Raw genomic sequence first — 14,606 nt, 5'->3', positions numbered from 1 at the left:
ACTCCGGCTGGGGTGCTGGGTCGGGGCTGCATCACGCGGCTCGGCCCCACTCTGGGGGATGCTGAGTTGGGGGGGCCACATCCCTGAGCCTCTCCACACGCCCCAACCCCCTTCGCGAGCCCTGATCCCCCTCCCACTCTCCAACCCTTCCATCCCAGCCCAGAGCATGCTCATACACCCAAAACCTCTCATCCCCAGCCCCACCCCAGAGCCCGCACCCCCAGCCAGAACCTGCACCCCTGCCCCAGGCCTGATCCCCCTTCTGCCCTCCAAGTGCCTCGGTCCCAGCCCAGAGCACCCTCCTACACCCCAAACGCCTCATCCCCAGCCCCACCCCAGAGCCCACCCCCTCACCCACACCCCAACCCCAATTTTGTGAGCATTCATGGCCCTTCATACAGTTTCTATTCCCCAATGTGGCCCTCAGTCCAAAAAGTTTGCCCACCCCTGCATTAGAACCTATGCTGGTGTTATTGTTAAGACCAGTGAATCAGGTGGATTAGATTTAGCATTTGATAATTATATTGAAATTGGTCATGTGCCTCTTCTCATATTCTGTTATTTTGCATGCTTGCAATCCCAGTGCAGGAAAGGTGGCCAGAGGAGAAGGAATGTGTTTGGTTCCCAAATATCAAAAGTAAGAGTTCAATGACCAGTCAATACAATACTCCTACTGGCTGATCTTCGTGTATGAAATGTGGTAGTTTGTAAATCCCTTAGCTAGTTGTCCTAATTAAACTCACTTTGCCTGGCTTTTTTGTGTTGATTCTTAGATGCTGAGTCCACAATACTGGGCCCTATAGTTTTACTGTACAAACTGTCACATATATACATATTTTAAAATAGCTTGTTCAGCACCCAATGTGGTATGAGAACTCAGAAAGGCCTATAAAAGAACTATCTGGGATTTTGCACCCCTCTGTTCTTATAGGATCGTGATATGCGAGAAGAGGAATTGAGAACAAAGGAAGAAAAGACATCTCTTCGTTAATCATAATCTTACAGAATAATTATTTGACAAGTCCCCCTTTACTATGTCTGTACAAAAGCAGGCTCATATCTCAGTCACACCATAAAGCTTGTAGAGATTTTTTTTCCTCAGTATGTGGTGTTGATATTAACAGGATCTGTTGCTGTGGACATTATGGAGAGAGGAACAGGCCCTAGAATTTGAACATTACATACTTTCCCTTACCATTTCAGCTGCAAGTGATGTAATGCAACTTGCTTTGTGATTTCAAAGCTCTTTAGAACTACTAACACTATTCTAGTAACTGTGAATCAAGACTAATGTCAAAGGGACTAAATTATTACATATAGAGAAGATGTGTGAACTTTAATGCTGGGTGTTTCATAGACTACTTCATTTTATATTTCAGTGTGGACAGAAGTGAAACATAGGGTCAGAATTCCATCAGTACACGTAAAGTAACTAGTAGATTTAGAAAAATATTTTCCCCCTTTTGAATAGAATGGAAGTCCCTTAGTAGAAAAGCTATATATGAATCTGTGTGTGCATGTGAATATCTCATCAGTGTTACTAAAAGTGCAATGAGGGTACAATAGGCTTCCAAAAAATAAAAATCATGGACCAGATTCTAACCCTGTGCTTTGGCTGCTTTGCATCACACCAGCAATGGAATCTGGTCATAAAACCATTTTTACAGTCCTAAGGAAAGTGTGATCATGCAGTAGCAAAGTATTAGCATAAATTCAAAGCCGAGCTTTAAAATACCATGCGGGCATACCCTGCCTGCATATAAGGAATGTATATAGATATATTTACACTTAATTAAGTAAAATAATTTTACTAAAGCACTCATCTGGAAGGAGGAGGAAAGAATACTTTACTGTGAAAACAGATTTATATCTACAATATTCAGAGTTAGTTCAGATGTAAAACATATATACTCCAGAATGCAACTTGGGGATTACGTACTGGACGCAGAGTTGATTATTATATATGGGGCCTGAGCAAGAGGGAGAGCGTGTCATGGGAGTGATCTGACATCTGAAATATCGTTCAGTAGGAAAGGCATGCAAATGTAGCACATAATGTGAAATGGAGATTTGTAATATGGATCGGAGAAGAGAATAACAGATGGTTCATCAGAAAGGAATAGTTATTAATGACTACATATTCTGTTACCCAAATTCTTGTGCGTTGTGGCATTTTTATTTACATGGAAGGACTGGTTTTAAAAGTTTTACCGATAGAGATGAGTTGATGTCAAATGATGATGTATCAGAATTTGAAATACTGTGCATGTTGGATGAGGTTGATAATCTCTGTGGAGGGGAACTACTTGAGCTGAGTGAAGTGCTGCAAGTTTTTTGTACTGCACAAGCTCATTGATAATATAGTACTTAGGACAAATGTGGCATAAGAAATTTTTCTTCTTTATCTGGATTGCTATGGTTTAAGAGAACCTTGAAAAAACATTCTATCATCATCAATATGCTTGTTTCTAAGAGCAAATGAGCCACTTGAGCAATAAGTTATATCCCTTACCATTGCATTCTATTTAAGTGTGATATCACTATGGTGTTTGGGATATGTTATTTTGCTGCAGTTCAGGTACAGTCCTGGTTCTTTAACATTCCACCTGTTCTACAGGGGACTTTCTGCCCTAAAGGGTGAATTCCACTGAATAAAATTGAGTTTCTGTGAAACAAGACAATCATGGATTTTTCAGATATCCAAGACTGTAGCTGAGCATCTGGGGAAATTGTTGATCTGAAGTCTGAGGTTCTGCAATTTAATACTGTTTTCTCTTTTTGACAAAGCTGTCAAGTGCATCAAGAACGTATAAAGCAAAGGTGGATGTTACCATATGAAATACTGCTTTTCAACAAAGAAAAACAGTGTTCGATTGTTAGAAATGCTGATGCTGTAACTCCGTGTTCCTTTTTAATTGTAGCTTTTAGTTTTAATGTGACTTGTTTCCCTTCCTCCCTGGCTCCTATATGCCGGTCATAAACATTACTGACCAGTTGGCTGTAAATTCTCTCTACCTGAGAATGTTTCCATTGGCTTTCATTGTAATGTGTATGCTGTTAGCGTTGATTAACATAATACATGATACCACTATGAATAGCAGAGCTGGGTAAAAGATTGTTCAGATGTTCATTCAATTTCTTAAATAATATTTAGTGTATTTCTGTACCTTTTTGATTTTGCTTTCCATGAATCTTCTGGCAAACAAGTTAACTCCTGGAAATGTTTGCTGGGAGAATGAATCTGGACAAATATTGTATAATATAGGAATCAGGAAGTTCTGAGTTCTAATCCTGATTGTTCTGTGGACTCACTAGGTGTCTTTGGGCAAGTTATTTAATCTCTCCCTGTTTCCTAATTGGTAAATAGCAGAATAATACTCACCACAGGGATGTTTTGAGGATTAGATAATAGGCCAAATACTGCTGACTTGAGTGAGCCATTTAATTTATTGGATAAAGTAAGCAGGATCTGGCCTGATATTTGTACTTTGCTTTGAACATCTAGGATCAAATAAAACTTTGATATAAACAATGAAATACTAACAAACCCCAAAAGCTCTATGAATACCTGAAACAAAGTCATAACAGTAAAGGCAAATCCTAAAGAAGCCATATTCAAGGCACAGAATCCAAAGGCTGTCACATGCAGTGTTTTTGTAGGTACTTGCATGTATACTACTAATTGAATGTCACAAGTTATGTCAACATCTTCAGTCCTATCCATTAAACTTTGTTTGGTCTGCATGGCTACTTACTAGATAACGCAAGTTGCTTCTATTGCCACCTTTAGTATTTTACTTACTACGTTAGCTGTTCTGTGTGTAAAGAGTTAAGCGAAGTTCCTTGAGACTTGACCTTTCTTGAACAGAAGTTTGTCCCATTATTCCTAGTATTATATGTGACAGCTCAAAAAAATTCTTACGAGCATCAGTTCTCTTTTTTTCTTAAGGATTTTGTATATCTTACTTGAGTCCCCTTTACTGCAAAGTCCCATCCACTTGCTAAAGGTGTGTGTGTGTGTGTGTGTGTGTAGGGGGGGAGGAGGGTTGCTCTTGGTTTGTTTTTTTTAACAGTGCTTAAGAACATAAGAACATAAGAATGGCCGTACTGGGTCAGACCAAAGGTCCATCTAGCCCAGTATCTGTCTACCGACAGTGGCCAATGCCAGGTGCCCCAGAGGGAGTGAACCTAACAGGCAATGATCAAGTGATCTCTCTCCTGCCATCCATCTCCATCCTCTGACGAACAAAGGCTAGGGACACCATTCTTACCCATCCTGGCTAATAGCCATTTATGGACTTAGCCACCATGAAATTATCCAGTCCCCTTTTAAACATTGTTATAGTCCTAGCCTTCACAACCTCCTCAGGTAAGGAGTTCCACAAGTTGACTGTGCGCTGCGTGAAGAAGAACTTCCTTTTATTTGTTTTAAACCTGCTGCCTATTAATTTCATTTGGTGACCCCTAGTTCTTGTATTATGGGAATAAGTAAATAACTTTTCCTTATCCACTTTCTCAACATCACTCATGATTTTATATACCTCTATCATGTCCCCCCTTAGTCTTCTCTTTTCCAAGCTGAAGAGTCCTAGCCTCTTCAATCTTTCCTCGTATGGGACCCTCTCTAACCCCCTAATCATTTTAGTTGCCCTTTTCTGAACCTTTTCTAGTGCTAGAATATCTTTTTTGAGGTGAGGAGACCACATCTGTACACAGTATTCGAGATGTGGGCGTACCATGGATTTATATAAGGGCAATAATATATTCTCAGTCTTATTCTCTATCCCCTTTTTAATGATTCCTAACATCCTGTTTGCTTTTTTGACCGCCTCTGCACACTGCGTGGACGTCTTCAGAGAACTATCCACGATGACGCCAAGATCTTTTTCCTGACTCGTTGTAGCTAAATTAGCCCCCATCATGTTGTATGTATAGTTGGGGTTATTTTTTCCAATGTGCATTACTTTACATTTATCCACATTAAATTTCATTTGCCATTTTGTTGCCCAATCACTTAGTTTTGTGAGATCTTTTTGAAGTTCTTCACAATCTGCTTTGGTCTTAACTATCTTGAGCAGTTTAGTATCATCTGCAAACTTTGCCACCTCACTGTTTACCCCTTTCTCCAGAGGGGAGCTTAAAGGTAATTGAAACCCAGCTACCCATTAAATTAGATTTGAACAAAGCTAAAACATTTTTCATATGCATATTTGAGACTCGTTAGAACTTGTAGGTCTTTAGTTTCCTGGACCTTTTTAAATAAGGGTTTTACCATCTTAAACAAGGGTATTACATTTTAGTTAAAACAATGGACTGGGAATCAGGAGACTTGGGCTTAATTTCCAGCATTGCCATGGACTTCCCGTGTGACCTTGCACAAGTCATGTAGGGCCTGATTTTCCATTACCCTGCAATTTATGTAGTCATGTACATTAGTATGTCTGAATGGTTGTTTATACTGACTTTGCACTAGTGTAAATGACTAGCTGAGATACATAGTAATGGAGAACCTGGTCATTAATCTCTAGTGCCTCATTTCCCCATCTGTAAAGTGAAGGTGATAGTACTTCCTTCCCTTGCTAAGGTATTGTGAGGCTACACTAATTAATGTTTCTGTGATGCTGAGATAGTGCTTGTGAACACTGAACCCCATTTCTGTAATCTTCTCTGAGTCCAAAAAAATTTGAAATACTGTCCAACATCGGATAAAAATGCTGTTATTTCTAACAATATATTACCTATATTGTACTGTCTCCTCCACTGTCCTCTTGTTCCACATATGAAACCATTCTTGTGCAATTTTCACCCTCCACATGTTTTTCTTAAAACAGTGATTATTTATTTTTTAGCACCCGCCTAATTCTCTTTTACAATCTTTCTCATTTTTTTCTGTGGCTAGCCCTGAATGTCTTGTATCTTGCATTGAAAGGCTTATTATATTATTTGCAAGATAATGCATATAAGTTTTGCATAGCTGGTTTTTAAATATTTTCCCCATTTCTCATTTTATTTGCACCTTTGGGCCAAACTGTGTTTGCTTTACTCACTCAAATGGCCCTGTTGACTTGATCTGAATCATGCAAGTAGGATGAGTAAGACTGGCCCTTTAGAAATAAAACTGAACTTAATTTATGAATGTCATTTAGTACTCACACATTCTATACAGGTGGAGCAGTAGCACCTAGGGTGACCAGACGTCCCAATTTTATCAGGACTGTCCCAATATTTGCTTGTTTGTCCCGCATTCCGACTGATGTTCGGTCGGGACACTGGACAAACAAGCAATTTTGCCCTCCGCTCCCGCACACAGGCGGAGCCCGGAGGGGCTCTCACCCCCCGCCCCCAGCCCCGCCCCCTTCCTCCCCCATTGGATCCCTCCCCAAATCCCCGCCCTGGACCCGCCTCTTCCCCAAGCATGCAGCATTCCTCCTCCCTCCCAGGTTTGCACACGGTCCCGATATATCATGTTTGTCATCTGGTCACCCTAGTAGCACCACCTATACTGAAGTACCCTAATACCATCTACAGAATCTGATTTACAGTAGACAGAGAGTACATTGGCTGGTCAGAACTAGTATGAGGTACAATATCTGTTAGCTTACCTTTTTCTGTCATTTTAAATATTGTTTTACTCAAACTGATTCCCCTTCAGTGATGACTGCTTCTAGTTTTTTTTTTGTTTTCTTCACTCAAATGTTCTTTGTTGGATATTTCATTTTTTTCAGGTATAGAATAGTTTTGAGAAGTTCTAACTCATGGCTTCAAAATTTTATTTCCCAGCATTATCTTTATTGTTTTCTGTATAAGAATGAAGTCGCAAATATTAACAGATTGTCACTCTAATGTTTTCCATTCATTGTAAAGTCACATTTCCACATTGTTTCATTTTTCCCATTAAAAGCCCAGCTGAACTATTAGTAAACTCATAATCAATGGTAAATTTCTTCTTTTTTTTTAAATACAGAAAGAGCCTGCTATCCCAGCAGATGTTTCCATCTCTAAAAGTACTCTGTACTCCCGAATCAGCACTTCTGAGGCAGAAAATACCACAGATCTGCTCTACCAGCAAGAAGATTTGGATTCTGCACTACGAATTGCCAGACAGGAGGTAACTTTTTATAGTCTCTGGAAATAAGAAGTTTCTTCTGTTAGTAGTTTACTTCTTAGTTTTCTCAAAAGCAATTCACCTGAACTAGACATAGTCTGTACTGAAAACTGTGGCCCTGATTCTTATATACAGTAAGGCTCCTTTACACTGCTCTGGCAGCATAAAAGGGATTTAAAATGGAAGTAGGTTTTATTTGCTTGGTGTAGATGAGACTCAGACCCAGTATATGGAAATTTGTATTATTTATTTTACATAGCACTGTGCAGTTACCTGCAATCTATACAACTTGAGTAATGGAATATTGGTTTATCTTTTCAAAACAAATGGCATAAGGCTTCTACTTTTTATTATTTTATAGTGCCTCACGATGCTTCACAGAAAATATGAAAGACTGGTCCCTGCCTGAAAAGATGATTCAATCTAATGTTAAAAAAGCACAAACTGTGTGGATATAACATATACCAGGAGGGGGAGGGACAAGGAGGAATGTAGGTTATGGATATTATGATTCCATGGTTATTCAGTTCAGACATACATGCACGAGAGTAGAACATTCCTTCAGGATTCATTACTCAAGAATTTAAAGATTTGGTCCCTTGTGGAATCGGATATAAGGGCACTTCTTCTACAGAGGAATAGAATAGCTCTGTAAAAGTATCTTTGTGTAATTAGGGAGGAGCATAAATTTAAACACAGGATTTACCACCTCTCAAAAGAGTTTGGGGACGTTTGAGTTGGGTTCCACATACACACATCTGAATGCAGGCCTTATGTTTTGAAATGGAAAAATTCCTTGGGGGTGTATAGATTTGGATCCAAATCTAGATGTGAAATCTCCAGTGCAGGCCTTTCTCTAGTACAGGGGTCAGCAACCTTTCAGAAGTGCTGTGCCGAGTCTTCATTTATTCACTCTAATTTAAGGTTTCGCGTGCCGGTAATACATTTTAACGTTTTTAGAAGGTCTCTCTCTATAAGTCTATAAACTATTGTTGTATGTAAAGTAAACAAGTTTTTTAAAATGTTTAAGAAGCTTCATTTAAAATTAAATTAAAATGCAGATCTTAACAGTTTAGTGCAGTGGTTCTTAACCTGGGGTGCACACACCCCCTGGGGCAGGGCCAGTGCAAGGATATTTTGCACCCTAGGCAAAACTTCCACCTTGCGTCCCCGCCCCCACCCGCACATCGGTTCATTGAGGGACAAATCCCAATAAGCCTTTATAGACCCCAGGGGCCAGCCATGCCCAGGGGCTGCTCCCCAGACCAGGTTCCCCCCTCCCAGCTCCCTGAACTCCCCTGGAGGGTGCACAGCCCCCCTGCAAGCCCTCCTCACCCCTCCCCGCCCCGAGTCCACTCACTGGCTTTGCCGGGCTTGGGCCGCTGCAGCAGCTCAGCAGGGAGGAACCACCTTCCGGAGGCACCGGAGAGCCAGAGCATCCCGCTTGCGGCAGCAGTGAGCCCCAGCCATGGAGGAGGCAGCACGGTGCAGGGGGGCAGTTCCCCTGCAAAGGCGGCGGCACCGCTACCGGGGAGCAGCTGCGCCCCCCACCCCTCCTGCCCAGGCTGTGGCCCGGTGCCCCCCCGTGGGCTCCTGCAGGCTGCAGTGGATGTATGCGGTCGCCAGCCCCCATGCACCCCCCCCGACTCCCCCCTCGCCTAGGGTTACCATATTTCAGCAATCAAAAAAGAGGGGAGAGCCCTGCCCTAGCCCCCATCCACTCCCTCCTTCTTCCCACCCCAATTGCCCTGTCAGAACCCCCAACCCCCCGCGCTCCTTGTCCCCTGACTGCCCCCTCCTGAGACCCCCCCACCCTAACTGCCCCCCTCGGATCCTACCCCCTACCTGTCCCCTGGCTGCCCTAACCCTTATCCACACCCCCGCTCTCAAACAGACCCCTGGGGACTCCCACGCCCCATCCAACCACTCCCTGCCCCCAACAGGACCCCCAGAACTCCCAACCCATTCAACCCTCCCCCTGCTCCCTGACTGCCCTCCGGGACCCCCCTTACCATGCCCGTGCCGGTCAGACGCTGTCTCCACGTGGAGGCAAAATTCCACATGGAGTGCTGAGGCAGCGGGAGGGGCATCGGCGACGGCAGCTCACACTTCTGGGAGCTTCAGAACCCGAGTGCGGTGAGGAGGGAGCCGGGGGGTGCGCCTGCCCGGGCTGTGGCCCGGTGGCTCCCCCCAGGGGGGCTCCTGCAGCAGATGCATGCGGGTGGTGGTCTCCATGCGCCCCCCGGCTACCCCCTCACCACGTTCGCTCTGCGGCTCCCAGGAGTGTGAGCCACCGCCCCTCCCGCAGCAGGCTCAGGGCTTCGTGCCCCAGCAGCTCACACTCCCGGGAGCTGCAGAACCCGAGCGCAGTGAGGTGGGGAGCCTGGGGGCGCGCCTGCCGCCGGTCTGGGGTCCTGGCCACCAGCCCTGCTCAGCCTCTGCCGGCCTGAGGTTGCATTCCCTCAGCTGGCCGCGTGCTGAGCGGGGCCAGCGGCCGGGACCCCAGCTGGCAGCCATGTGCCAGGCAAAATCGGCTTGCAGGCCAAAGGTGGTGTCATGGGTTCAAAGATGGGGACCCGCAGGTATTCGCCCCCCACCCTAACCCTTAGGGTAGGGTTCCTTCTCGCTGCCACCACTCGATTATTTCGGTGAATCGAGACACCCCTTTGTCCCCCCGTCTCCCTTCAAAGACACTCCCTGGGAACACAGATCCACTCACAGAGGAGGAACCTTCCCCCTCCCTTCTCTTCCCTCTCTCCAGCCTGCTCCGGAGAGAGAGATACCTTGATTCCAACTCCTTGAATCTCTACACACAGGGAAGTAGCCCACTTCCCCCCTCCCTCTCCTCCTTCCAGAGACTTTCCCGGGGAAGCACAGATCAAATCACAGAGGGAGGAAGATTCCTTTCCTTCCCTCTCCCTTCCCTGCTTTCTCTGCTTGGAGACAACCCTTGTCTCCACAGAGTGGCGCCTAGCTTCCTTCCCCTGAATCCACAGGTAAGGAACTTAACCAAGTCCTGAACTTAAAAGAGTTTATTAAAAGAATAAAAAAAGAAGAGAAAAAATACACAATCTCTATGAATCCAAGATGGACATTCATAGGGTCTAATCTTATTAATCCCTGGAGAAATTTCTCCCTTTTCCTCAGTACAAACAATACAGGCAAAATTACGAATAATCAATACAAACACACAGAATTGCAGACATAGGATTCTTATATGAAATTACCCAGTACTTCTAATACTCACTAGCTTGAATAGAAGAAATTAGTTCAGAAAGATGAGCAGACTTGATTAAACATCTGGACTGGTGTAGTTTCAGACGGCTAAGAACACAGAACAAAGAACACAGAGACCCAAGTTCCCGCTCTCTGGGATTTTCAAATTCTCTTCCCTGATTGGTCCTTTGGTCAGGTGTTTCACCAGGTCTGGGTTAACCCTTTACAGGTAGAACTTAACCCTTAACTAACTACTTATGACAGGTGGCATGCGTGCCATAGGTTGCCGACCCCTGCTCTAGTATCAGCATTGAATATTAAATTTAAAAAGCAATTGTGTAACCCATTAAAATATAATTTAGTCCTAGTATCTAGCTACCTAGCTGTCTTAATGAATTCCTTGGATTTACCTAATTTTCTTACAACCTGTTTCCCCTTTCTCTGTATAGACTGTGGTCAAAGAAAGAGAAGTATCTGAGTGGAAAGACAAATATGAAGAAAGCCGAAGGGAAGTGATGGAGATGAGGTGAGGCAGTCATTGATAAGATTAATTGAATCTTTCTGCTTATGAATATCGACAAACAAACTGGGATTTGCACAAATGTATTAAGTATCAGATGGGTAGCCGTGTTAGTCTGGATCTGTAAAAGCAGCAAAGAATCCTGTGGCACCTTATAGACTAACAGACGTTTTGCAGCATGAGCTTTCGTGGGTAAATACCCACTTCGTCGGATGCAAGTGACGAAGTGGGTATTCACCCACGAAAGCTCATGCTGCAAAACGTCTATTAGTCTATAAGGTGCCACAGGATTCTATACAAATGTATTAGTTATTTAAAAAAAAATCAGTATTTTTTTGGACTACACACTTTGGATTGATCCTAAATCATTTTCTGTTAGTTTTTGTTGTTCACTACTTTTGAAATTTACCCCTGTTCAGATAGACATAAGGCCAAATCATCACTTTAACCACATAAAATCCTCAAAATAGTGAGCGTTAAGAGGACTTGGTGCATTTGATCTTAGGCTGGTTCTCTGCCCAGGGGTAAACGTTACCCTATTCGGGCTATGTTGTTTAGTTGTCATTAGTCAGATAGATAACATGGTATTGTTTCTGTTCTCTGGCTGAATGTATGCACCTGCACTTTTTGTAGGAATATTCAACCGGTAAATTTAATAACATTTGTGCCAGTAAAATTCAAGTGCATGAATGTTTGCAGAAGAGCACAAACAGTACAGGCAAAGCAGATTCATTTTCACATCCAAGTGACTATTGGCAAAGAAGTTTTTGGCAGTATTCACCCAACTCTTGAGGTCATTTTAAAGTTGTACATAGAAGAAAGATCAGCTTGATTTTGTTTTTTTGGTCTATTTCTCCCATTCCAAGGGGTGATGGTGAACTGTAGCTTCTCTCTGAAAGACACTGTATTTTGATATATTGAGTGGTATTGCTCAAAGGATCAGTATTGTTTTTCCCCTTTGCTGAAATTTTGGTCTTGGTACCAGATGTGTACCAAATGATTGTTTTCCTTATTATTGGTATCCTCGCATAAATAGGGTGTACAAGACCAAGTGAGACACAGAATGAGCTGGTCTGTCTCACCAAACTGGGCCTGAGAATATGATTAATAGGAAAAGCAACCTGATAACAGATATTATCGAGGGTCTTAAAGGTTTTTAATTTTTTTCATGTATTTTTAATTTTTTATCTTGTAAATAAGAGCCCTATTTCAGGCCTATTTTTTTAGTCACTCCTCTAAGGAGCAAACTACCACAACCACATCTGAGGCTTTACAGGGGGAAGGGGTGGTTCTTAAAAACTTTTCTTACAAAGACATTGCTTAAACAAGCATTTGAAAGCAAAAATTTCAAATGCTGATCTATATGTACAACTCCTGCTGCTATCAAGCAGGGTTGTATGCATGGATCAAGGATAACAAGATAATAGTGGAAAGAATTGGGGAGCTGATTGTGCACTGCAAAATGTGGACTGAATGTTAGGAAAATGTTTTTTTGACATTAGATCTTCTGAGGTCGTGAAATAGTCTCACAAGGTTCACCTTGAACTTTTAAATCTAGACAGGACAAAACACTAGAACATTTTCTGTAGCAAACAGTCCTACGGTGGCAAAGAAATGGACAGCATGGTCTCCTGTCTTTCTATTTCTAACTTGTATGGGCTAGTCTAGACTGGGAAATTACATTGTGTTAGCACATAGTGTCTAACAATAAGTTTGATGCCATAACTCCTCAGGTTCCTGTTCTAACACCATGTAACTTCCTAGGATATACAGAGCTGTTAAAGACATGATGTGTCTCTAAAATTTTTCCTACTGTAGCTATTGAACGCTTCTGTGGATGATAATAGAGCCCTTCCTTTCAACGGAAAATCCCTACAGCTAACTTTGTTTTTAAATTTAAATTGCCTTTTTACAGCAAAATTAATGCTTTGAGAGCAGCCTCAGCAACTCTGAGCAAATCCCCAGGTGGATGCTACAGAGCTGTGCAGTCCTTGCCAAAGCTCTGCCCTACTTTTCCACAAATAGCACAGCACGTGACTGTGCATTTCCTGGTTCCAGTCCTGCAAAGAGCTCTACAACCTGGATCATTACTTGAATGTGGAGTCTCACTGAGCTCAACATGACTTCCCAGCTGGCTTTTCTGACCCCTCGACAGGACTGGGGCTAATAGGGGCAGCATTGGGCCAGTGTTCATTAAGGGTGGACTTTATATTAATTGCTAGAGTCACTTTTAACCTGGGTTTCACTTTGTTTTTGTTTAGATGGAGAGGTTATAAATAACTCATTTGTATTTTGGGGGGTTATCCCATCACTTCCCCATTTGTTATCAACTTTTGGACTTGAGCTTTCTCCCACCCCAGAATTCAACCCTATTTTCAAAACACTTTTCCAAAATGCAGCAATTAAAATCGGCTTTACAGAACACAAACAAAAAAATGTAAAAGGGATATTTTGAATACGCACATCAGGTGAACTAAACACATGGTTATTTTGTTTTGATAGACAGTCATATGTGGCTCATCATTCAAAGAACAGCTATGGCTAGTCTCATTTCATTAGCTTGATTTGGCTCTGGGAAGGAATGGATCAGCTTTTCAAATCACTTTTAATCTGCTTATTTTGGTTAACCTCTTTTCAAGAAGAAAATTCAAAGCAGGATGTGACTGTATTATTTAAAATACAGACTAAGCATAAAATTATCATTTTGCTGATTGCTCTAATTTTGTGCAATTTCTGTAAAACAATCATGTGCTGCATGATTGACTATTTTGGGTGATTTTTTCAGTCTTAAAAACTGAATTAAATGTCCCTTACTTTGTATTTGATGTGTGTAGGATTGGATAGCTTTCTTTAAAATGAGGGCCTCTCAACTTTTTCCTAACCAACCTAACTTTCCTGTGAAGTTTAAAGTAAAAATAAACACAAGCCAATCAAAAGAGAGAGAGGAAAAAAAGGAAGAAAATTGTGTCCCTCCCCCCCCCCCCACTGACGTGAATCAAACTGCCCATGGTTCCAGATCCTAAATGAAAATATGACCCTCGATATAATTCATGGTTGGTGAAGTACTTTAGGATTATTGTGAATAAAAGAAGCTGTATCTACTCTCTTCCTTTTATATTCAAATGGCAAATTAAAAAATTAGAATCAGCATTTGAACTGCTTGGTTGTATTGAATTTATTGCTCGGTTATTTTTGTTTCATAGAGTCAATAACAATGCAACAGCCTCAAACAAAATAGTACAAGAGATTATATGGCTTCTAAGTGTGTGTGAAGTGGATCTGTATTGCATTTTGCCATGATAGAAAAGTGCAGCTATTTAATAGTCTTGTTGTTCAAGTAAGCACTTAGCAACTATAACATTTGCAAACACAGCTTTTCTTTTCATTTCTTTTATAGGAAAATAGTTTCAGAATATGAGAAGACGATTGCTCAGATGATAGGTAGGTGTTACTGCTATGGAATATGCTTTTGTAGACTCTGAAGAGAGAACAGAAATATGTGTATGGCTGGGGGCCTAATTCTGACCTAGGATACACCTGTTGAACTCCTGTGGACGTTCATGGGAATTTCTGAGGGCAGAATTAAGTGCTGCTAGTTGAAGCTGAAAAATAAGTACTCCATTCTGCGGATACTATAATCTGAAGCGTTCGAGATTGTCCCAGATTTTTCACCAAAAGCAAGCTATTCCATAGAAAACATGTCCAGAATGCACAACTGTTTTGGCTGAGTTTCAAGAATATCTCTCGCAGAAAGGCATGTGTGTC

General features: G+C 42.1%; 1 protein-coding gene across 8 annotated transcripts in view; it reads left to right on the top strand.

The window, feature by feature from the left end:
• Positions 1 to 14,606, top strand: part of TACC2 (transforming acidic coiled-coil containing protein 2) — a 150,351-nt gene that overhangs the window by 121,401 nt on the left and 14,344 nt on the right. For all 8 annotated transcript variants that reach the window (XM_045024287.1, XM_045024284.1, XM_045024286.1 and 5 more), the window contains 3 exons: positions 6,965 to 7,108; positions 10,771 to 10,847; positions 14,239 to 14,282. In XM_045024287.1, the coding sequence (XP_044880222.1) occupies positions 6,965 to 7,108; positions 10,771 to 10,847; positions 14,239 to 14,282 (265 nt within the window). The remainder of the gene's footprint in view (positions 1 to 6,964; positions 7,109 to 10,770; positions 10,848 to 14,238; positions 14,283 to 14,606) is intronic.

Source organism: Mauremys mutica, chromosome 7, assembly GCF_020497125.1.
Source record: "Mauremys mutica isolate MM-2020 ecotype Southern chromosome 7, ASM2049712v1, whole genome shotgun sequence".
NCBI lineage: Eukaryota > Metazoa > Chordata > Testudines > Geoemydidae > Mauremys > Mauremys mutica.
The sequence above is the reverse complement of the archived record's forward strand: the minus strand, read 5'-3'. Positions and strand labels throughout refer to the sequence as shown.